The sequence below is a fragment of the Scyliorhinus torazame genome, chromosome 14 (assembly GCF_047496885.1).
Source record: "Scyliorhinus torazame isolate Kashiwa2021f chromosome 14, sScyTor2.1, whole genome shotgun sequence".
Lineage (NCBI taxonomy): Eukaryota > Metazoa > Chordata > Chondrichthyes > Carcharhiniformes > Scyliorhinidae > Scyliorhinus > Scyliorhinus torazame.
This window is the reverse complement of record NC_092720.1, coordinates 205,376,638-205,400,882: the sequence shown is the minus strand read 5'-3', so window position 1 is coordinate 205,400,882 and position 24,245 is coordinate 205,376,638. Positions and strand designations below refer to the sequence as shown.

At 50.8% G+C, this 24,245-nt stretch overlaps 1 protein-coding gene across 1 annotated transcript in view; it reads left to right on the top strand.

The window, feature by feature from the left end:
• Window positions 1-879: 879 nt before the first annotated feature.
• Window positions 880-24,245, top strand: part of LOC140390373 (apolipoprotein M-like) — a 39,726-nt gene continuing 16,360 nt past the window's right edge. Inside the window, exons 1-4 of the mRNA XM_072475484.1 lie at window positions 880-1,042; window positions 10,210-10,358; window positions 19,763-19,833; window positions 22,293-22,403. Of these exons, the coding sequence (XP_072331585.1) occupies window positions 938-1,042; window positions 10,210-10,358; window positions 19,763-19,833; window positions 22,293-22,403 (436 nt within the window). The 5' untranslated portion in view covers window positions 880-937. The remainder of the gene's footprint in view (window positions 1,043-10,209; window positions 10,359-19,762; window positions 19,834-22,292; window positions 22,404-24,245) is intronic.

The window sequence follows — 24,245 nt, the reverse complement described above, 5'->3', positions numbered from 1 at the left end:
ACCCTTTTTACAGAAGGACAGCAGGTTTAAATTCTCTACTGAGAGCAATTACCACTTTGAAATCACCAAATGACCATTCTTTACCTTGCGGAGATTCAGACACATCTTGCTATGACTTCAGCTTCTCCAAATCTAAAACAAAACTGAACTGAGCCACAAATCAGCTCAAAATGAAAGTGGAAGACAGAAAGAAGCCCAGCTCCACCCACACTCTGACATCGCTGCTGCCATTTGAGAAACACACATTTCTTAAAGGGACTTTACATGACAGTTGTTTGTCCCAACATGGACAACAACAACTGGAAGCGCCTGGAATGCGTTGCCAGGGGACGTTGTGGAAGCAGATTCATTAACGACGTTCAAAAGTCATCTTTTCAAATACATGGATAGGATGGGTATAGAGGGATACAGCATAAGGAAGTGCTGAGGGTTTTGGCAAAGGTTGGTATCATGACCGCTACAGGCTTGGAAGGCCGAAGGGCCTGTTCCTGTGCTGTACTGTTCTTTGTTCTTTTGCCCTATTCAGTGGCGGATTTTGACAGGATTTGCATCATGTACATTACAAGGTTTTGATAAACGCTGGTCAAACAGGAGTAACTTTCCCAATGTCATGGGCAAATTGTATTTTCAAAACAGGAGAACAATAATAATAATAACTGGTAAAGAATGGGAGCTGCGGGTTTGGTGTGGGAAATGGGAGTTTGGCCCCACAGACCCTTCCTCACTGAGGAACATTATTTCCTCCTGATTGCCCCTCTGCAGCGTGGCTCAATCTGATTGGGAAATGCGGTTAATAATTGGCCTCCTGTCTATAAAACCCAACATCAAGGAGTCCAGAACTCGGAGTCCAGAACTTGGTGTCCACTCTGAAGGCTGGAAATCTGGGAATTAGTCAGTTCAATTTGTTTTGGAAGGTGCTGATTTAAAAAAAAATACAATGATGTTACAGCAACTGTGGAACATATTTCTCTGCCTGGTCTTAGACTTTCCAAAATGTAAATTTGATGGAAAGGTGCCTGGTGGAATCCTCAGCACAGCCGAGGTAAGAAACAAACAAGACCAGATGGAAAGGCAGCTTCTCTCCAAAGACACGGTGGCGGCCTGGACGGGTTAACATGCAATCGAGCCAGGCAGGGATTGGGGTTGAATTTCAGACCTCTTCTGGTGGCAGACCGGGGGTAATCTGAAGTGAGCCTCTGTGCCTGGGGAAAGGACGGAGAACTCAGCTTCGAGTCCTAGCTGCTAGATTGCTACCCTGCTGGAGGAATGCGTGTGAGTGTGTGGGTGAGTGCGTGTGTGAATGTGTGAGTATGGGTGAGTGTGTGTGTGGGTGAGTGTGTGGGTGAGTGCGTGTGTGAATGTGTGTGTATGTGTGAGCGTGGGTGTGTGTGAGTGTGTGTGTGTCTGTGTGAGTGTGGGTGTGTGTGAGTGTGTGGGTGTGTGTGTGTCTGTGTGAGTGTGGGTGTGTGTGAGTGTGTGGGTGAGTGTGTGTGTATGTGTGAGTGTGGGTGTGTGTGTGTATGTGTGAGTATGGGTGAGTGCGTGTGTGTGGGTGAGTGTGTGGGTGAGTGTGTGTGTATGTGTGAGTGTGGGTGTGTGTGAGTGTGTGGGTGTGTGTGTGTGTCTGTGTGAGTGTGGGTGTGTGTGTGTATGTGTGAGTGTGTGAGTGTGTGGGTGAGTGCGTGTGTGAATGTGTGAGTATGGGTGAGTGCGTGTGTGTGGGTGAGTGTGTGTGTACGTGTGAGCGTGGGTGTGTGTGAGTGTGGGTGAGTGTGTGTGGGTGTGTGTGGGTGTGTGTGAGTGTGTGTGTATGTGTGAGCGTGGGTGTGTGTGAGTGTGGGTGAGTGTGTGTGTATGTGTGAGTGTGGGTATGTGTGAGTGTGGGTGAGTGTGTGTGTATGTGTGAGCGTGGGTGTGTGTGAGTGTGGGTGAGTGTGTGTGTATGTGTGAGTGTGGGTGTGTGTGAGTGTGTGTGTATTTGTGAGCGTGGGTGTGTGTGAGTGTGGGTGAGTGTGTGTGTATGTGTGAGTGTGGGTGTGTGTGAGTGTGTGGGTGTGTGTGTGTGTCTGTGTGAGTGTGGGTGTGTGTGTGTATGTGTGAGTGCGTGTGTGTGGGTGAGTGTGTGTGTATGTGTGAGCATGGGTGTGTGTGAGTGTGGGTGAGTGTGTGTGTGAATGTGTGAGTGTGGGTATGTATGAGTGTGGGTGAGTGTGTGTATATGTGTGAGCGTGGGTGTGGGTGAGTGTGTGTGTATGTGTGAGCGTGGGTGTGTTGAGTGTGTGTGTGAATGTGTGAGTATGGGTGTGTGTGAGTGTGGGTGAGTGTGTGTATATGTGTGTGTGTGAGTGTGTGTATATGTGTGAGCGTGGGTGTGTGTGAGTGTGGGTGAGTGTGTGTGTGAATGTGTGAGTATGGGTGAGTGCGTGTGTGTGGGTGAGTGTGTGGGTGAGTGTGTGTGTATGTGTGAGTGTGGGTGGGTGTGAGTGTGTGGGTGTGTGTGTTTGTCTGTGTGAGTGTGGGTGTGTGTGAGTGTGTGGGTGTGTGTGTGTGTCTGTGTGAGTGTGGGTGTGTGTGTGTATGTGTGAGTGTGTGAGTGTGTGGGTGAGTGTGTGTGTGAATGTGTGAGTATGGGTGAGTGCGTTTGTGTGGGTGTGTGTGAGTGTGTGTGAGTGTGTGTGTATGTGTGAGCGTGGGTGTGTGTGAGTGTGGGTGAGTGTGTGTGTATGTGTGAGTGTGGGTATGTGTGAGTGTGGGTGAGTGTGTGTATATGTGTGAGCGTGGGTGTGGGTGAGTGTGTGTGTATGTGTGAGCGTGGGTGTGTGTGAGTGTGGGTGAGTGTGTGTGTATGTGTGAGCGTGGGTGTGTGTGAGTGTGTGTGAGTGTGTGTGTATGTGTGAGCGTGGGTGTGTGTGAGTGTGTGTGAGTGTGTGTGTATGTGTGTGTGTGAGTGTGTGTGAGTGTGTGTGAGTGTGTGTGAGTGTGGGTATGTGTGAGTGTGGGTGAGTGTGTGTATATGTGTGAGCGTGGGTGTGGGTGAGTGTGTGTGTATGTGTGAGCGTGGGTGTGTTGAGTGTGTGTGAGTGTGTGTGTGAATGTGTGAGTATGGGTGTGTGTGAGTGTGGGTGAGTGTGTGTATATGTGTGTGTGTGAGTGTGTGTATATGTGTGAGCGTGGGTGTGTGTGAGTGTGGGTGAGTGTGTGTGTGAATGTGGGTGAGTGCGTGTGTGTGGGTGAGTGTGTGGGTGAGTGTGTGTGTATGTGTGAGTGTGGGTGGGTGTGAGTGTGTGGGTGTGTGTGTTTGTCTGTGTGAGTGTGGGTGTGTGTGAGTGTGTGGGTGTGTGTGTGTGTCTGTGTGAGTGTGGGTGTGTGTGTGTATGTGTGAGTGTGTGAGTGTGTGGGTGAGTGTGTGTGTGAATGTGTGAGTATGGGTGAGTGCGTTTGTGTGGGTGTGTGTGAGTGTGTGTGAGTGTGTGTGTATGTGTGAGCGTGGGTGTGTGTGAGTGTGGGTGAGTGTGTGTGTATGTGTGAGTGTGGGTATGTGTGAGTGTGGGTGAGTGTGTGTATATGTGTGAGCGTGGGTGTGGGCGAGTGTGTGTGTATGTGTGAGCGTGGGTGTGTGTGAGTGTGGGTGAGTGTGTGTGTGTGTGTGAGTGTGGGTGAGTGTGTGTGTGAATGTGTGAGTGTGGGTATGTGTGAGTGTGGGTGAGTGTGTGTATATGTGTGAGCGTGGGTGTGGGTGAGTGTGTGTGTATGTGTGAGCGTGGGTGTGTTGAGTGTGTGTGAGTGTGTGTGTGAATGTGTGAGTATGGGTGTGTGTGAGTGTGGGTGAGTGTGTGTATATGTGTGTGTGTGAGTGTGTGTATATGTGTGAGCGTGGGTGTGTGTGAGTGTGGGTGAGTGTGTGTGTGAATGTGTGAGTATGGGTGAGTGCGTGTGTGTGGGTGAGTGTGTGGGTGAGTGTGTGTGTATGTGTGAGTGTGGGTGGGTGTGAGTGTGTGGGTGTGTGTGTTTGTCTGTGTGAGTGTGGGTGTGTGTGAGTGTGTGGGTGTGTGTGTGTGTCTGTGTGAGTGTGGGTGTGTGTGTGTATGTGTGAGTGTGTGCGTGTGTGGGTGAGTGTGTGTGTGAATGTGTGAGTATGGGTGAGTGCGTTTGTGTGGGCGTGTGTGAGTGTGTGTGAGTGTGTGTGTATGTGTGAGCGTGGGTGTGTGTGAGTGTGGGTGAGTGTGTGTGTATGTGTGAGTGTGGGTATGTGTGAGTGTGGGTGAGTGTGTGTGTATGTGTGAGCGTGGGTGTGTGTGAGTGTGTGTGAGTGTGTGTGTATGTGTGAGCGTGGGTGTGTGTGAGTGTGTGTGAGTGTGTGTGTATGTGTGAGCGTGGGTGTGTGTGAGTGTGTGTGAGTGTGTGTGAGTGTGTGTGTATGTGTGAGCGTGGGTGTGTGTGAGTGTGTGTATGTGTATGTGTGAGCGTGGGTGTGTGTGAGTGTGTGTGTATGTGTGAGCGTGGGTGTGTGTGAGTGTGTGTGAGTGTGTGTGAGTGTGTGTGTATGTGTGAGCGTGGGTGTGTGTGAGTGTGTGTGAGTGTGTGTGAGTGTGTGTGTATGTGTGAGCGTGGGTGTGTGTGAGTATGTGTATGTGTATGTGTGAGCGTGGGTGTGTGTGAGTGTGTGTGTATGTGTGAGCGTGGGTGTGTGTGAGTGTGTGTGAGTGTGTGTGAGTGTGTGTGAGTGTGTGTGTATGTGTGAGTGTGTGTGAGTGTGTGTGTATGTGTGAGTGTGTGTGTGTGTGTGTATGTGTGTGTATGTGTGAGCGTGAGTGAGTGTGAGTGTGTGTGAGCGTGTGTGTGTGTGAGTGTGGGTGTGTGTGAGTGTGTGTGAGTGTGTGTGAGTGTGTGTGTATGTGTGAGTGTGTGTGAGTGTGTGTGTATGTGTGAGTGTGTGTGTGTGTGTGTATGTGTGTGTATGTGTGAGCGTGAGTGAGTGTGAGTGTGTGTGAGTGTGTGAGCGTGAGTGTGTGTGAGTGTGTGTGAATATGATTGTTTGTGGGACGCCCTCTGCAGTTGCCATGCGAGTCGCCATAGGCCCTGAGGTGAAAAACAGGGCAAAGTGGAGGGTGGGGGGGGGGAGTCATGTTGGTCTTGTGGTTGGATTGAGAATAAAATAGCCTAAAGCCTAGAGGAGGCAGTGAAAGAGAAACATCAAGAGGTGAAAAAATCCACACAGTGAATCAATGATAGCTTTGGGCAAGGCGGGGCAAGGAGAAAAACAGTTTGCAGCTGGAGCGAGTGAAATAAATGATCAGATCAACATTACTGCAGTTTAAATAGATCTTGGGTTAGACTTTAGTTTTGCGCGAGAGAACTAGATGGTCAACAGCCAGGCAGCAACCCTGTTTAATGTCTCCCCCAGAATGAGTTGAATGGAAGTAAGAATGATGAGGAATGGGAAACAAGCTCCCAGCTCAGCTCGCTGTCACTGAGAAGTTAACATCTGCCCCAGCCAATGAAGGCAAGCAGGCCGTATGCCTTCTTGACTATCTTCTCCACCTGTGTTGCCCCTTTCAGTGACTTGTGGACCTGTACACCTAGATCTCTCTGACTTTCAATACTCTTGAGGGTTCTACCATTCACTGTATATTCCCTACCTGCATTAGACCTTCCAAAATGCATTACCGCACATTTGTCCGGATTAAACTCCTTCTGCCATCTCTCCGCCCAAGTCTCCAAACAATCTAAATCCTGCTGTATCCTCCGGCAGTCCTCATCGCTATCCGCAATTCCACCAACCTTTGTATCGTCTGCAAACTTACTAATCAGACCAGTTACATATTCCTCCAAATCATTTATATATACTACAAACAGCAAAGGTCCCAGCACTGACCCCTGCGGAACACCACTGAGCCCTCCAATTAGAAAAGCATCCTTCCATTGCTACTCTCCGCCTTCTATGACCTAGCCAGTTCTGTATCCACCTTGCCAGCTCACCCTGATCCCGTGTGACTTCACCTTTTGTACTAGTCTACCATGAGGGACCTTGTCAAAGGCCTTACTGAAGTCCACATAGACAACATCCACTGCCCTACCTGCATCAATCATCTTTGTGACCTCCTCGAAAAACTCTATCAAGTTAGACACGACCTCCCCTTCACAAAACCATGCGCCTCTCACTAATACGTCCATTTGCTTCCAAATGGGAGTAGATCCTGTCTCGAAGAATTCTCTCCAGTAATTTCCCTACCACTGACGTAAGGCTCACTGGCCTGTAGTTCCCTGGATTATCCTTGCTACTCTTCTTAAACAGAGGAACAACATTGGCTATTCTCCAGTCCTCCGGGACATCACCTGAAGACAGTGAGGATCCAAAGATTTCTGTCAAGGCCTCAGCAATTTCCTCTCTAGCCTCCTTCAGTATTCTGGGGTAGATCCCATCAGGCCCTGGGGACTTATCTACCTTAATATTTTTCAAGACGCACAACACCTCGTCTTTTTGGATCTCAATGTGACCCAGGCTATCTACACACCCTTCTCCAGACTCAACATCTACCAATTCCTTCTCTTTGGTGAATACTGATGCAAAGTATTCATTTAGTTGCTCGCCCATTTCCTCTGGCTCCATGCATAGATTCCCTTGCCTATCCTTCAGTGGGCCAACCCTTTCCCTGGCTACCCTCTTGCTTTTTATATACGTAAATGTTGTGAGGATTCCCGCATTGACCAACTTTTCAGGCAGTGAGTTGCAGATTCTCACCACCCTCTGAGTGAAAGGTTTTCCTCAAAATCTCTTGCTCCTTACCTTAAATCTATAGTCCCCTGCTGGTTTACCCTCTCTACTATTTGGAAAAAGGGTATTCCGAGCTACCCTATCTATGTCCCTTATAATTCTATACACCTCAATCAGGTCCTCCCTCAGCTTTCTCTGCTACATTAAAAAAACAACCCCAGGCAAACCAGCCTCTCTTCACAGCTGAAAAGCTCCAGCACGAGCGACATCCTGGTGAATCTCCTCTGCACCCTCTCTAGTTCAATCACATCTTCCTATAGTGTGGTGACCAGAACTGCACACAGTACTCCAGCTTGGGCCTAACCAGCATGTTATACAGCTCCATCATAACCTCCCTGCTCTTGTATTGTAGGGCGTGATTCAATGAAAGCATTTTGGAGTCCGGTTTCGAGCAGGTTTAGCGGGTGTTTCTTGATGCCTGCAGCGCCGGGAAAGACCCCGCTATTCAACGGCATTTTGCCAATATCTTTGGCCTCAGGAAGACGACTCAGTCTTTACTCAGGAAGAATACTCATGGATCGGGGCACCATTTTCAAGGCAGCCTGGATCTTTCAACCCCCCCCCCCCCCCACTTCACACAATTGACCTCTTCCAGCGTCTTCGAGCACCCCCCTCACCCCACCCGTGGGCCCGACCCCTGACATGGGCAACCCAGCACCTGGGCACCTTGGCACTGCCAGCTTGGCACCATGGCAGTGCCCATGCCAGCCTGACAGTGAAATGAAATGAAATGAAAATCACTTATTGTCGCAAGTAGGCTTCAAATGAAGTTACTGTGAAAAGCCCCTAGTCGCCACATTCCGGCTCCTGTTCGGGGAGGCTGTTACGAGAATTGAACCGTGCTGCTGGCCTGCCTTGGTCTGCTTTCAAACCCAGCGATTTAGCCCAGTGTGTTAAACTCCGACAGTGCCAGGGTGGCACTGTCAGGGTGCCCGGGCAGCAGTGCCAAGTTGCAAGGCTGGCAGTGGAAAGGTTACTAGGTGCCAGCAGGAGTGCCAAGCAACTTGCCCGATACCCAACCACTGGGAGGTCTCTAATGGCCTGGGAGTACCCCCCAGATGTCATTACACCTGGTCTACGTTTGTGGAAACCAGTGCTTAATGGCACCCTGGCTAGGTCTCGTAGGAACGGCCGTTAGGTCCCGGGGCCCAGGAGTATCTGGCACCCGGGTACGTAAATGAGCCTAATGGCTCATTTAAATATGCATATCTGGATCTCCTCAGCGAGGAAAAGATCCAGATTGCGGCATTTCCTGAGGTTCGGTTCAATCTCGCGAGACGTCTCAAGTGTCGTGAATCTCGGAAGAGGCTTCTCGTGAGATTGAACGGTTCAACACAACGTCAAGTCACAATGAGGCCGTTAAATGAGCCTCAGCTAAGAAAGGCAAGCATCCCTTTTTAACCACCTTATCTACCTGTCCTGCTGTCTTTAGAGATCTATGGACATGCCACCAAGGTCCCTCTGGTCCTCTCTACTTCCTCGCATTCTACCGTTCGTTGCGTACTCTCTTGCCTAGTTAGTCCTCCCAAAATGCATCACCTCACACTTTTCAGGGTTAAATTCCAATTGCCACCGTTCTGTCCATCTAACCAGACTGTCTATATTGCCCTGTAATCTAAGGCTTGCATCCTCACTATTTACCACACCACTAATTTTTGTGTCATCTGCCAAAATTACTGATCATACCCCCCACGTTAACATCCGCACGAGTGGACCCCCTCGCTAGGTTATTGGTCCCTTTCTGCTTCATGTGCAACCTGTCTGACTAGGTCCCACCTTCCCCAGAAATGGACCCAATGATCCAGGAAAATAAAACCCGTTCTCCTACACCACCTCATCACAGCTTACTTTCCCAACTATCTGTGTGTCATCAGCAGATTTAGCAACCATATCATCAGTCCCTGCATCCAAACCATTTGTACAAATTACAAATCGTTGAAGTCCCAGGACTGAGCCCTGTTCACACCACTCATCACAACCTGAAAAACACCCATTGACGCTGTTTCCTGTTCGCCAGCCCATTTTCTACTTGTGTCAATATGTTAACCCCTACACCATGAGCTTTCATTTTACGCAATAACCTTGGATGTGGCACCTTCTCAAATGCCTCCTGAGAATCTAAGTACACTACATCCACTTGTTCCCCTATATCCACCTCATCTGTTATTTCTTCCAAGAACTCCAATACATTGGGTAAACATAATTTCCCTTCCACAAAACCATGTTGACTCTGCCGAATCAACTTCAATTCATCTAAGTTCCCTGTTACGGTGGCCGGGATCAAACAGCCTCATTGCGTCCGACTCGACACAACAAGGCCGTTAAATCTCACGACAGGCCTCTCACGAGATTATCGATGCTCGGAACACCTCGCGAGTTCTAATGAGATCTCGCGAGACGTTGCAATCTGGATCTTGCCCTCGCTGGGCAAGATCAGATTTGCATAGGCTCATTTAAAAACGCAGGCACCCGATTCTCCCGAGGGCCGGGAACAAACGCTCACGCCTGAGACATTGCCAGGGCGCCATTTACCACTCAAACATGGACCAGGTGTAACAGAACCTGGTGAGGTCTCTTGGGCCATCAGAGGCTCCCAGTTTATCGGGCTCTAAGCAGGGTGGTATCTCCCGGGTACCTTGCCACTGCGAACCTGACACATTGGCACTGCCACATGGCCATCTTGGCAGTGCCGCCCCGGTTCTGCCAGGGTGCACTGCCAGGCTTGCAGGGCCACTGCCAGCGTGTCAGGCTGGTAATGCCAAGGTTCCCAGGTGCCAGATTACCCATGCCAGGAATCAGACACGGGAGTGCCTTGCCCTTAAGAGGTGTGGCTTGAGAACACCCTAAGAGGCAAGTCGGGGCATTGGGGGGAGGGGGGGGGTCTGGAGGCAGCGGTGGGGAATCCGAGGGGTGTCGAAAGATCGGGGAGGCACTTAAAAATGGCGCCCTGATCTCTCCTGCATTTACAAGCCGAACTGCAGGCGCCGGGAAATACCCCGTTATTCGCATTCAAAACGGGACGCTGTTTTGGGGATGTTAAATTACGGCCAATATCTTTAATAATCGTTTCTAATATTTCCCCTATGACAGGGGTTCAGCTCACCTGTCAATAGTTTCCTGTCTTCTGCCTTTTGGGGAAAAGGAGCTCTGTCAGCTATTTTCCAATCTAATGGAGTCTTCCACCAATCTAGAAAATTAAAACCAATGCGTCAATTATCTCACCAACCACTTCTTTGCACACCAGGCCAGAGGGGCCTGTCAACCCACAGTTCTGTTCTTATTTTTGTAACTTTTAGCCTCATCTGTTGATATGCTCCGTTCCTGCACTGGAGACACCTTCTAATACTTTGTAACCTCTGTTAGCCAGGATAACTTTGACTGCAATCTCCATGGAGTTTGCCTGATAGGGTTTGAATTTCTTTTTCCTTCCGCAGTACTCGGGAAAATGGTTCATGCTCGCGATGGCAGCTGACTCGAAAGCCACAGTGGTTAGATACACTGCCGTGGACAGCGCAGCCTTCGTGCTCACATCCGTGAAGGACAGGCAGATCTTGCATGCCAAAGGAGCTCTCCGTCTCAGCCAGTGCGTACTTCACTGCTTATATGGGCTTGGGTTGACCACACTTGTGCCTCTCAACGCGGTTGAACCGCCAGCACAGGCACGATGGACCGAATGGACTCCTCCCTTTGTGCTGTACATACAAACAAACATACGAATGAGCAGATTGAGTCAGCCATTCAGTCCCTCACACCGGCTCCGCCATTCAGTAGGATCAAGGCTGAGCTGATTGTAGCTTCGACTTCTCTTTCATTCCTACCGCCTATACCCTATGACTCCCTTATCGATAAACAATCTATCTAAATATGCCTTAAAAATATTCAATAACCCTGCTTCAAATGTTCCCTCAGGAAGAGAGTTCTAAAGACTCACGCCCCTCTGAGAGGAAAGGGCCGGAATTCTCAGGCTGTTGCGATCTTCTGTTCCCGCCAGCAGCGCACCCTGGTCCGCGGGTTTCCCAGCGACGTGGGGTAGCTTCAACAGGAAATCCCCTTGACAAGCGGCAGGAAGAGAGAATCTCGCTGCCAGCATATGGCACGCCGGTGCTGGGGGACCAGAGAATCCAGCCCAATATTTGTCCTCTTCAAAGCACGATGATACTGTGTCTCCCGGTTCTAGTCTCTCCCACCAGAGAAAACATCCTTTCATTGTCCACCCTGTCAAGTCCCCTCAGGCTCTTATGTCCAGGATTTTGGGGATGGTATGGTTTCCCAACATGTCTGTCCCAGAGAGATTTTGGGCTTCAATGAGCATTAATTGACCGCGGGGAGGAGTTCCACCCCTCACTCCGGAGGAACAGAGAGCTTCGACAGAGAGCTGCTGGACTATCGGATTGGCTCGCCGGACTCTGCAGCGCCACAAGTTGCAGTGGACAGGACTGGAACTGCGTGCAGTCCCTGGAGCCTAAACCCTGGGATTCCGGGATGAGGAATGTTTGGGATCTCAGGGCGGGGAGGGACAGTGGGGAATTGGGATTTTAAGGAGAGGCCTGAGAGGGAGGGAGGGTTGAAGTTATTGGGGTTTAAATGGGGGGGGGGGGGGGGGGGGGGGTTGGAGTTAAAAGGGGATTTCTGATGGAGGCGTACCCTACACTTCCCATCAGAGTCCTGAACCTGATTATTTTCAAGATTTACCATATGCACAGAAACTAAAAAATTGAGGCTGGGTTGGAAACAGCATTTAAGTGATTAATAATTGGCCACTGAAGGGCCTCAGTTGGGGCAAGTTGGGCTTTTCCCACACCCCCATAAAATTGTGGAGGTCAGGTCAGGCAGGAACCCAGAAGGATGTCCATCTGACGACTTCTATGCTCACTGCCGTATCACCCATCATACCCCACGTGTACAAGCCGACTAGCGGAGACACGTAAAATGTATGCCTCTGTGTTTCAATAAGATTGCATCTTATTCTGCTAAACTCCAATAGATACAGTCCAATCTGTCTAATGTTTCCTCATTGGACGACCCCCTTATTCCAGGAACCAGTCGAGTGAACCTTCTCTCAACTGCTTCTAATGTAATTATATCCTTTCTCAAATAAGGAGACAAAACTCCAGATGCAGTCTCACCAAGGTCTGACACAACTGCAGCAATTTATCCCGACTTTAAATTCTATTTCCTTTGTAATGGACAAGGGGCGGGATTCTACGACCCCCCGCCGGGTCGGAGAATCGCCGGGGGGCGGCGTGAATCCCGTCCCCGCTGGCTGCCGAATTCTCCGGCGCCGGGGATTTGACGGGGGCGGGAATCGCGCCGTGTCGGCCGCTGGCAGCACCCCCCTTTAGATCCTCCCCCTTCAGTTCCCTCCTTCAGGACCCTCTTTGGACCCCCTCCCCCACACCTCCCTTCAGGTCCCGCCCCGTGTCAGTGCAACCCTAGCACCTTGGACTTCAAGGCGGGGCAAGCGGGTCAGCTGTCATCAGCGGGGCAGGGTTCCTGGAGGGGGTTTCTTCTGGGGAGTTGGGGGTCTGGTGGGCTTGGGCTGAGCTGGAGGGACTCAGTTCCGGGGTCTTTCCCGGAATGGGGAGCGTGTGGCAGTTCCTCCCATCTGTAACGTTGAAAGTCAACAACCTCACTTTCAGCATGTCACGTTTCAGTTTGTAGTCTTCCCTCTGATGTGTTGGAAGCCTTTGATGTTCCTCCCAGCATCTCCAGTTCACAGATCTGTCAGAAGAAGGAGAAATTATTCCATCTGTAGCCTTGAAACCTGTAAACTCTCCCCTAGCATGTCCAGTTCAAAAATCTGTCAGAAGAAAACAAAAGTGTTTCCTCTGCTGCCTGGAAACCTTGGAACGGATCTGTTCCTGCAAATCCTCAAAGTGTGATATTGTGAGTGACGATCTTGCGCATGTGTAGCGAGTGTACATTCCACATTGTGTTACGACACCATGGGCTACAAAACAGTCAATTCCAGCCCCCTTTACCCAGAGTTGCAACATAAGTGAACTAACAAATAATTCTTGTAAATGTTTCAAGATCTTTGGCCCTAAACTGCTCCATTCTTATAGGCAACACATTTAAAAATGAAAAGACAATAACTGTTTATTTACACCAAGAAACAAGTTAAAACGTGCACCAACTCAACTAGATAACAGCCTACTAATCTATTACTTTCCCCTTTGACCGTCCCACCCTCAAACCAAACACATACAAGACAGGGGCACACTGAGGGAGGGAGGGAAAGAGGTAACATGATAGGGGATTAAAATATTGGAGTCAGAGAGATGTGTTCTTATTGCTGATGTTGAAGTCTTTGTAGTCGGCTATCTTCTCGCACGTTTAACTGGATGTAGAGAGAGAGAGGGATAAACTGCCTCTTCAAGCTTATTAATCAAAAGAGTGTTCATCAGGAGAGAGAGAGAAATTAACTGTGGCTCTTCAAGCCTATGTCAAAAGAGGTGGTGTGTTTCACTCTACAAAATGGAGTCTGTATGAGTTCAGCAGAACATTCTGGAACGTCCTCACCACTGGGCCAGCCCATATGCCCTGATACTGGGGGTCCCCAGAGGCCAAACCAAATATTACATCTGCCGGGGACTGGTGGGGGGGGGGGGGGGGGGAAGAGGGGGGGTGTTAATAATCGTCCAGATACCAAAGTTATAACAGCTAGAATTAGAAAAGAAATAAAGGGAATCAGTTTTAAATAGGAAGATCCTTACAGATGGAAAATTGAGTGTTCAACATTCTAAATCGCAGATGAGTGACATTTTGGGGCCGCGATTATGGGTACAACTGCATTCGCGGGTGAATGAATTCCCGATAGAGGGGTTTGTGAATGACGGGACTTGACTCCGTATAAATTATGTGAACCGTTTGATGTGTTATGTACTCTGGGATAACGCAGGCTGCAACTGGATGCAGGTTTAACCAAAAGATACTCCAGACCTTGAAGTTAGTTCAATCTGATTTATTGAACCTGTCGCACAGTTCTCTATGAGTTCGACTCTCTGCTAACCTAAGTGTGGTTACTCTGTCTGACTGAACCAGACTAGCTCTTAGCCACGTGCTGGAGGTGTGATACTGTACATACACCCTGACTCACTCTGTTGATGTTCATCAGTGGAAAGAGGCGGAGTGTGAGTGCCTCGCGCCTTTTATAGTGAGATACCACCCCTGAGTGTCCTGCCTGCTCATTGGTCATGTCCTGTTCTCTGTGTTCATTAGCTGCCTGTCTGTGCCTGTCTGTATATCATTACCTTCATGTCTGCATATCATGACACTGTTGACTCCTAAATTATTGCAGTTAAATCTGACAAACATATTGTGATGTTACTGGATTGATCAATTTCCCCGGGCAGGCGATCTATTGGATCTTTATCTGAATCAAAAAAAAAGACGCATATACTGCCACGATTAGCGGTAGGCCAGAAGGTTGGGAACATTTTAGAAACCAGCAAATTTGATGAAAGAAATTTAAAAAGTGGGAGAAATAGGAGTATTGAAGAAAAAGGAAGAGATTATGGGGAGGGTCGTTCTCTCAGGGCACAATTCTTCGGCCTCATTGAGCTCTCGCTCAAAAAACGAGAACAGTTTGCGATGCAACCAGCCTGCTCCCTTAGGCGAAACTGTGATCTCGCCGTAGTGTGGCGTGAAATCAATTATCACCACTTAAGCCCCATTCACATTACAATTAATTGGAACCACCCATGTCTAACAGCCTCTGTCAATCAGCTGGACTTCCCAGCAAGTGGTCACATTGGCGCTGATTATTAATGCTTTTGATAACGTGAACCTGGTGGAAGGGCTCCTGTGGCGAGCCCGAGGAGGTGAGTAGCCATCTTTGCTCTCAGGCAAAGAGCCTGGGGGTGCTAGGCTTGCCACCCCTGTGCTCTGCGGGGGGGTTGGGGAACCTCGGCTGGGGGTGGGGACCCTCAGCTGGGGTGGGCCGCCATAGGAGGGTGGGGAGGAGATGGTGGGGGGGGGGGGGGCAACTGCTCGTGGCACCATCATGCCAACCCCTGGATCGTGTGTACTCATTCTGGGGGTAAAGGTTGCCCCCGCCTGTCTGCCCCAATGACCACCCATAGCCCCTGCTGACTGCCGAGGGCTCTGGTCGTGTGACTGAAGGCTATTGCTGATCAGGAGTGGGGAATCATGGTTAAGTGAGCACTTCACACTACCCAAGTGGATTCCCGTGGGTGGGCGGGCCTTTTGGAGGCAGCACAGTAGCATTGTGGCTAGCACAATTGCTTCACAGCTCCATGGTCCCAGGTTCAATTCCGGCTTGGGTCACTGTCTGTGCAGAGTCTGCACGTCCTCCCCGTGTGTGCGTGGGTTTCCTCCGGGTGCTCCGGTTTCCTCCCACAGTCCAAAGATGTGCAGGTTAGGTGGATTGGCCGTGATAAATTGCCCTTAGTGTCCAAAATTGCCCTGGGTGTTGGGTGGGGTTACTGGGTTATGGGGATCGGGTGGATGTGCTGAGCTTGGGTAGTGTGCTCTTTCCAAGAGCTGGTGCAGACTCGATGGGCCGAATGGCCTCCTTCTGCACTGTAAATTCTATGATCTATGATGTAGCACGTGGGAGTCAATGCCTAGCATTCCACTCACATCTTGATACCTGGGCATTGTTCTTGAACACTGCGGTGCCCTCAGTGATGCTCGATGTGCTTGGATAGGTGCCCCTTTTTATAGGGGCACCCTATAAAAAGGTTGGCCAAATCTCCGAGGAGCCGGCCTTGCCTGCGATTTTTGTCTCCACTCCAGAAAAAATTCCCCAAATGTGGGAGTATCAGCGAGAATCTCTCCAAGCTCCAAACAAAATTGACTAAATGTGGGTGAATCGGGATGAGAACCGTTCCGGAACAGCTGGTGGGATTCTCACCGATTTCCAGCCCAAAATGACACTGCGGGCTCGAGTCTCCTGAAAGATTTCTGAGTGTTGTTGCGAGCAATCCACTTAACGAGGCCCCACTGGCTTCTCGCCCCAAATGAAGGCTCGGCAGCTGATTGGCTGGCACCGCGCTCGCCAGCCCCCCCCGCTAACAAGGGCCAGCAGCACTTAAGCCGCACTTCCTGAGCCAACCGCAGCCAGCTCACAACAATGGCGCCAAGGAGACGGGCCCCAAGGTTCGGGATGCAGACCTAGGGAGATTCCTCAATGCAGTGGAGGACAGGGGGGGATGTCCTGTTCCCCTGAGGTTCCCGGAGGGTTAACCAAAGGGAAGCCAATGCTGTCTGTGACGAGGTGGTGGCAGCTGTGAGCCCGGGGAGTGTGACAGGAAGACTGGCCTCCAATGCAGGAAAAAGATCAACGACCTACGCCGGGCAGCACGAGTGAGGAGACACCAACATCGCCAACCCCCCCCCACCCCCGAGGACTGTCCGTCCCCACGGGAGCATCCATTCCCCAACTCTCCATGTGACCCCCAACTCTCCCTCCACCCCCCTCCACCTTCAACCCCCCTCAACAATCCCTTCACACACACCATTCTCTCATCACTGTGAACCACACGTGTGGCTAACGATGCCCTCTCTGCGTCTCCTCAGGAAAAGCTCTCCGACAATCGCCGGGAGAGGGCCCAGACTGGCAGAGAGGTGCCAGACCTAAGAATCCACACCTCCTATGGGAATGATGCCCTGGGGGTGACTGGGGTGGCCGGCTTCGAGCGGTCACCCACCCAGGGGCAGTCGGATACCGCAGAGGTGAGGGACCACCGGGCTCCACCTGGGAGACCTGACAAATGTGAGTTGTTATTGACATACCGACTGAACCATCCCTCCCACTGACCACATGTCCATTCTCCTGTAGGTCCTCCAGGCGATCCCAGCCTCCCATGAGACCACCTCGGAGGAGAGCTCCGAGGATGCCACCGTAATAGTTCCCACCCTCCACCAGCGCAGGTACACGCACCTTGGCGGAAAACGTTAGTAGACAGGCTTCGGGGGCACAATCTGATGAGCACCACACTGCTGATGATACACACCAGGTGGACAGGAGCCCCCAGGAAGTCTGCTGGATCCCAGGACTCAGCCTGATGCTGAGCCTGTGATACAGAGGTACCCGGAGCTGATGGAGACGATAGGGAGCAGCCGGGACATTTAGAGCGAGATGTCAGCATCACTCCAGAAGATCCATAGCTGATTGGAGGAGTCCCAGAGGCTACGGGAGCAGGAGATGTCACCGGGGCCAACACTGCTCGGGTGGCGACCGCAGTGGAGAGCCGGTGCACAATGTCGGCACGGTTAGTGAAGGTGTCGCAAAGTTGGTGACGGCCATGGCTGAGGGTCAAGCTTTAATTTTGCTCACTTATCTTGTGTGGGACCTTGTCAAAAGCCTTTTGAAATTCCAGATACACATCCACTGGTTCACCCTTGTCCGCTCTACTGGTCACATCCTCAATAAATTACAGAGGGTTTGTCGAGCATGATTTCCCTTTCATGAATCTATGCTGATTTAGACCTTCCAAATGAGTAGTTATTTCATCCTTAATAATTGACTGCAGCATTTTTCCCCACCAATGATGTCAGGCTAACCGGTCTATAATTCCCTGTTTTCTCTCTCTCTCCTTTTAAAAAAAAAGTACGGTTACATTAGCCACCATCCAATCCATTGGAACTCTTCCGGAGTCTATAGAATGCGGGAAAATGATCACCAATGTGTCCACTATTTCTAGAGCCACTTCCTTAAGTACTCTGGGATGTGGAGCATCAGGACCTGAGGACGTATCGGGTTTAAATCCCATCAGTTTCCCCAATACAATTCCTTGACTAATAAGGATTCCTTCAGCTTCTCCTTCATGTTAGGTCCTCTGTCCCCTAGTATTTCCAGAAGGTTATTTGTACCCTCCTTAGTGAAGACAACTGGTCTGCCATCTCTTTGTTGCACATTATGGAGTCACCTGATTCTAACTGTACGGGACCTACATTTGTCTTCACCAGTCTTTTTTTCTTCACGTATCTATGGAAGCTTTTGCAGTCAGTTTTATGTTTTATGAGAGTTTACTCTCATATTCTATTTTCCCTTTCCTAACTAAATCCTTTGACCTCCTCTGCTGAATTTTAAATTTCTCCCAGTCTTTTGATTTGATTTGATTTATCATTGTCACATGTATTAATATACAGCGAAAAGTATTGTTTCTTGCATGCTGTACAAAAAATGCATACCGTACATAGGGAAGGAAGGCGAGACTGCAGAATATAATGTTACAGTTATAGCAAGGTGTAGAGAAAAGATCAACTTAATACGAGGCAGGTCCATTCAAAAGTCTGATGGCAGTAGGGAAGAAGCTGTCCTTGAGTCAGTTGGTACGTGACCTCAAACTTTGGTATCTTTTTCCTGATGGAAGAAGGTGGAAGAGAGTATGTCTGGGGTGCGTGGGTCCTTAATTATGCTGGCTGCCTTTCTGAGGCAGCGGGAATTGTAGACAGAGTCAATGGATGGGAGGCTGGTTTGCGTGATGGACTGGGCTACATTCACAACCTTTGTAGTTTCTTGCCGTCTTGGGCAGAGCAGGCTCCATACCAAGCTGTGATACAACCAGAAAGAATGGTGCATCTGTAAAAGCTGGTGATAGTTGTAGCTGACATGCCAAATTTCTATAGTCTTCTGAGAAAGTAGAGTGGTTGGTGGGCTTTCTTAACTATAGTGTCGGCATGGGGGGACCAGGACAGGTTGTTGGTGATCTGTACACCTAAAAACTTGAAGCTCTCGACCCTTTCTACTTCGTCCCCATTGATGTAGAGAGGGGCACGTTCTTCACTTCGCTTCCTGAAGTCGATGACAATCTCCTTTGTTTTGTTGATATTGAGGGAGAGATTATTGTCGTTGCACCAGTTCACCAGATTCTCTATCTCATTCCTATACTCTGCCTCGTCATTGTTTGAAATCCGACCCACTACGGTGGTGTCATCAGCAAATTTGAAAATTGAGTTGGAGGGGAATTTGGCCACACAGTCTTGGTGTATAAGGAGTATAGTATGGGGCTGAGGACACAGCCTTGTGGGGCACCGGTGTTGAGGATGATCGTGGAGGAGTTGTTGTTGCCTATCTTTACTGATTGTGGCCTGTGGGTGAGAAAGTTCAGGATCCAGTCGCAGAGGGAGGAGCCGAGGCCAAGGCCACGGAGTTTGGAGATGAGTTTCGTAGGAATGATGGTGTTGAAGGCTGAGCTGTAGTTGATAAATAGGAGCCTGACATAGGTGTCTTTGTTATCTAAGTGTTCCAGGGTAGAGTGCAGGGCCATGGAGATGGCGTCTGCTGTGGACCTGTTGCAGCGGTAGGCGAACTGTAGTGGATCAAGGCAATCCGGGAGGCTGGAATTCATTCGTGCCATGACTAATCTTGACTAGTCCTCAGGCTTGCTGCTTTTTTGGCCAATTTATTTGCCTCCTCTTTGGCTTTAACACTATCCCTAATTTCCCTTGTTAGCCATGTTGAGCCACCTTCTCCGTTTTACTCTTGTGCCAGACAGGAATGTACAATTGTTGAAGTTCATCCATGTGTTCTTTAAATGTCTGCCATTGCCTAGCCACCATCAACCCCTTAAGTATCCTTTGCCAGCTTATCCTAGCCAATGCACGTCCCAGTCCATCAAAGTTAGCTTTCTTTAAGGTCAGTACCATAGTCTCAGAGTGGTAGAAAATCAGGAGGAGGGAGGAACTTACACCATTCACAATCACTGAAGCAAAGGTGCTCGGAAAAGCAATGGGGCTGTGACCAATGACCGTATTTCTCCGGCCGCTCGCTGGTTGCTGGATTCTCTCTTCCCTTTGGTGACCTATCTGCCCCGGGTTTCTGGGCAGAGTGGGGTATCTTCAGTGTGAAACCCCATTGACAAAAAGCGGGAGTACAGAATTCACCGCCAGCAAACGGCACGCAGAATTCTTCCGCCCTGGCTAGCAGTGGTAACGGGGCGGACTCGCAGCGGAGAATACCAGCCAGCGTGTTCAGTCAAAGCCTGATCAAGAATATGACTTTCTATTACTTCACAGGTCGATGGAATGTAACCCTCAACAGTGGACCTATCAGGTCGACAAGACGACTCAGGAACTGACCCTGGAAGGTGAGCTCACGGCAGGAGGATTTCCACGGCGCAAACAATTCAGGATACAGACACATATTGACAAGCAGAATATATTTAAATGGCAAGGAACTTTCTCCCTCAGTATTAGTTTGTGCGTTGCTCCATTATATACATGGGAGCTTCCACATGGAGGGGGCAATTCATTGAATGAGATCATGGTTGTTTTGTATCCTTGGTTTCTTAATGTCTAGCGCACATCTGGGGCGGGATTCTCCGAGCCCCTGCCGGGTCGGAGAATCGCCGGGGGCTGGCGTGAATCCCACCCCCGCCGGTTGCCGAATTCTCCGGCGCCGGATATTCGGCGGGGGTGGGAATCGCGCCGCGCCGGTTGGCGGGGCCCCCCCCCCCCGGCGATTCTCCGGCCGCGATGGGCCGAGGTCCCGCTGCTGGAATGCCTGTCCCGCCGGCGAGAATCAAACCACCTCTCTTACCGGCGGGACAAGGCGGCGCGGGTGGGCTCCGGGGTCCTTGGGGGGCGGGCGGGGGGTGATCTGGCCCCGGGGGGTGCCCCCACGGTGGCCTGGCCCGCGATCGGGGCCCACCGATCCGCGGGCGGGCCTGTGCCGTGGGGGCACTCTTTTCCTTCCGCCTTCGCCATGGTCTCCACTATGGCGAGGCGGAAGAGACCCCCTCCACTGCGCATGTGCAGGGACCGTGAGCGGCCGCTGACGCTCCCGCGCATGCGCCGCACGGCAAAGTCAGTTTCGCGCCAGCTGGTGGGGCACCAAAGGCCTTTCCCGCCAGCCGGCGGGGCGGAAATCAGTCCGGCGTGGGCCTAGCCCCTCAAGGTGAGGGCTCGGTCCCTCAAGTTGCGGAGACTTCCGCACCTTTGGGGCGGCGCGATGCCGGACTGATTTGCACCGTTTTTGGCGCTGGTCGGCGGACATCGCGCCGATTGCGGAGAATCCCGCCCCTGTGTCAATTTAACATCAACGAGCATCTACAGCTCTTGGTGGTAGAGTTTCAGACACCTATCAACCTTCATGTGAAGAAGTGCCTCTGAATCACTCTTCACTATCGTGATGTCCCTTTGCCCTGACTCAGCCCAGCAGCAGAACTGGTCATTCTCTTTAATTCTCTTTATCGACCCTATTCTTTACAAACCTTACAAAGAAACCTTATAAACTGCAATCGTAACACCCTTTAACCATTTATACTCCCTGAAATATACGACTCGTTTACATAATCTCTCCTACCTAGTCTACCGTGTATAGAATTGACATAGCACCTTTAGACCCAGTGGTTCTTGTTGGAGGTCAGTTATCTCAGCCCCAGGGCTCCCTGCAGGAGCTCCTCAGCTTGGTGTCTGAGACCCAACCATCTGCTTCACCCATACTCTTCCTTCCGACATTGGGCCGCAAATAGGGAAGATCACGAATGATTGAAGAGTTCAGTGACATTCACAACTCCTCAGACACTGAAGCAGTCTGCATCCATATGAGTAAGATCGGGACAACAGTCACCCTCATGCTCATATGTGGCAAGTCACACAAGTATCAGGCAAAGATCAACTTCAACAAGAAAAAATCTTCAACAACCATCTCCTTTTAATGCCATTGAATGTTAAGTACACTTAAGCGCATTAAAAGAAGTCACCATAGTCCCAGATGACCATAGGCTCCTTTCCCCTTTGAGGGGGAGAGCTGACTGGTGGTGATTTAACCTGAGGATCACCACACCTAGGGGGAGGGGTAAGGTAGAAATGATGGGGCCTTCAAATAACCTCAACCGGCACAGGAATTGAACCCATGCTGTTGGCCTCGCTCTGCATCACAAACCAGCTGTCCAGCCAACTGAGCTAAACCGGCCTCCAGTGGTATTACCACATAAGGGACAGTGGTATAGTGGATCAGGCACTGTCCTTGCCTCCTCTGGGACTGAATGGGATAATGGGTCAGACACTGTCCTTTCTCCCTCTGGGACTGGGTGGAACAGTGGGTCAGACACTGTCCTTTCTCCCTCTGGGACTGGGTGGAGCAGTGGGTCAGACACTGTCCTTTCTCCCTCTGGGACTGGGTGGGGCAGTGGGTCAGACATTGTCCTTTCCTCCTCTGGGACTGGGTGGGACAGTGGGTCAGACACTGTCCTTTCTCCCTCTGGGACTGGGTAGGACAGTGGGTCAGACACTGTCATTTCCCCCTCTGGGTGGGACTGTGGGTCAGACACTGTCCTTTCCCCCTCTGGGACTGGGTGAGACAGTGAATCAGACACTGACCTTTCCCCCTCTGGGACTGGGTGGGACAATGGGTCAGAACCTGTCCTTGCCCCCTCTGGGACTGGGTGGGGCAGTGCTTCAGACATTCTCCTTTCCCCCCTCTGGGTTTGGGCGAGACAGTGCGTGAGACAGGCGATTACTAGAAGAGCCTCTGTTTCTGTAAAAGCCACAGGTACATTTGCTTGGTTCTGACACATCTTTTCCATTTGTCTCTTTATTCCAGGCAGCCCTTTTCGGAAGATAGAAATCTTTGTCGTGAAGCCTACTGAAGCTCTCATGTTCCTGGACACCCAGGATGAAGGCCCGGAAACCTTCACAAGGCTGTATCTTTATGGTAGGAGCCAATTCATTGGCAAAACTCATTGGCAGACACAGGGATAAATGCCAGCACAGACTGGGAGGATCATATGGCCCATTTCAATGTCATATTTAATAATAAAAGAGCGAAATAATGAGCATAGGCTTCAAAGAGGACTTTCATTACCTCGACTATCGAAGATGAAGAAATGATCTCATTCAGATGCTTGGTAGGGTAGGTAGAGGGAGACCATTTGCTTTTTGAGGAGAGTTCAGAACACATCTTAAATTTCGAGGGAGGTCATTCAGGGCTGATATCTGGAAGCACATCTTCATTTGTAGATCATTCTCTCTCTCTCTCTGTCTCTCCCTGTCTCTGTCTCTCTGTGTCTCTCTCATGCTCTGTCTCTCTCTCTTTCTGTCTCTCTCTCTCTGTCTCTCTCTCTCTCTGGCTCTCTCTCTCTCTCTTTTCACAGTAACTTCATTGAAGCCTACTTGTGACAATAAGTGATTTTCATTTTTCATTTCTCTCTCTCTGTCTCTCTCTCTCTGTCTGTCTCTCTATCTCTCTCTCTCTTCTCTGTCTCTCTGGGTCTCTCTCTCTCTTTCTCTGTTTCTCTCTCTCTCTGTCTCTCTCGCTCTCTCTTTCTGACTCTCTCTGTCTGTCTCTCTCTCGCTGTCTCTGTCTCTCTCTCTCGCTTCTCTGTCTGTCTGTCTCTCTCTCTCTCTGTCTCTGTTGAGGCTGGAGGTTAATTGAAAATTTCAGGACTGAAATGGACATTGGGAAAGGGCACAAAGCAATCACTGCTTCAGCCTTAGCTGGGGTATTCTGCCTGATCGAGGCATCAAACGTCAAGAAGGATTGCAAGATCTTGTCGAGGGTACAGAGGGGGTCTACAGGAGATTTGTTCAACAATGGGGGCATTCATGTGGAGCGGTTAGAAAATCTGAGCTTGTCCCCCTCACAGCAGAGGAGGTTAAGAACACACCCAACAGAGGTTTGCAAAATTACGAGGGGCTTTGTTAGGGGGAAATAGGAAGAAACTGTTTCCTCTGGAAAGCAGGTCGGCCATGGGAGGTCACAGATTTAAAATAATGGGCAAAAGAACAGGAGAGGAAATTAGGGGCGGAATTCCCCCCCCCCCACCCCCCCCACGCCGGGTGGGAGAATCGCCCGGGCGCCGCGCGCGTCCTGCCACGCCGTCCCGACGGCCGCACGCGATTCTCCCACCCCCCCCAAACCGGCGTGGCGCGAATCACGGCTGGCCGCTGGGAGAATCGCCGCTTGCCGTTGGTAATGGGCGAGCGGCAATTCTCTGGCCCGGATGGGCCGAGCGGCCTGCCCAACATGGCAGGTTATCGCCGGCGCCATCCACACCTGGTCGCTGCCGGTGGGAACAGCGCGGGAACGCTGGGGGGGGGGGGGGGGTGGCGGCCTGTGGGGGGGGGGGGGTCGAGGGGGGTTCCTGCACCGGGGGGGGGGGGGGGCTCAAAAGGGGTTTGGCCCACGATCGGTGCCCACCGATCGGCGGGCCAGCCTCTCTGAAGGAGGACCTCCTTTCCTCAACTGCCCTGAAAGATCGATCCGCCATCTTCTTGCGGGGCGGCCGCGGGTACAGCAACCGCGCACGCGCGGGTGACTTAATTTACGTGGCGCCGGTCGCGTCATTTACGCGGTGCCGCTTTTACGCGGCGTCAAGGCCCGGCGCGCGTAAATGACGCAGCGCGGCTCCTAGCCCCTCGGGGGCGGGAGAATAGGGCGCTGGGAACGGCCTCCGACGCCGGAGTGAAACACTCCGGTTTTCACTCCGGCGTCGGCACTTAGTCTCCCGACGGGAGAATTGCACCCAGAGTTTTTTTCACACTGAGATTTGTTCAG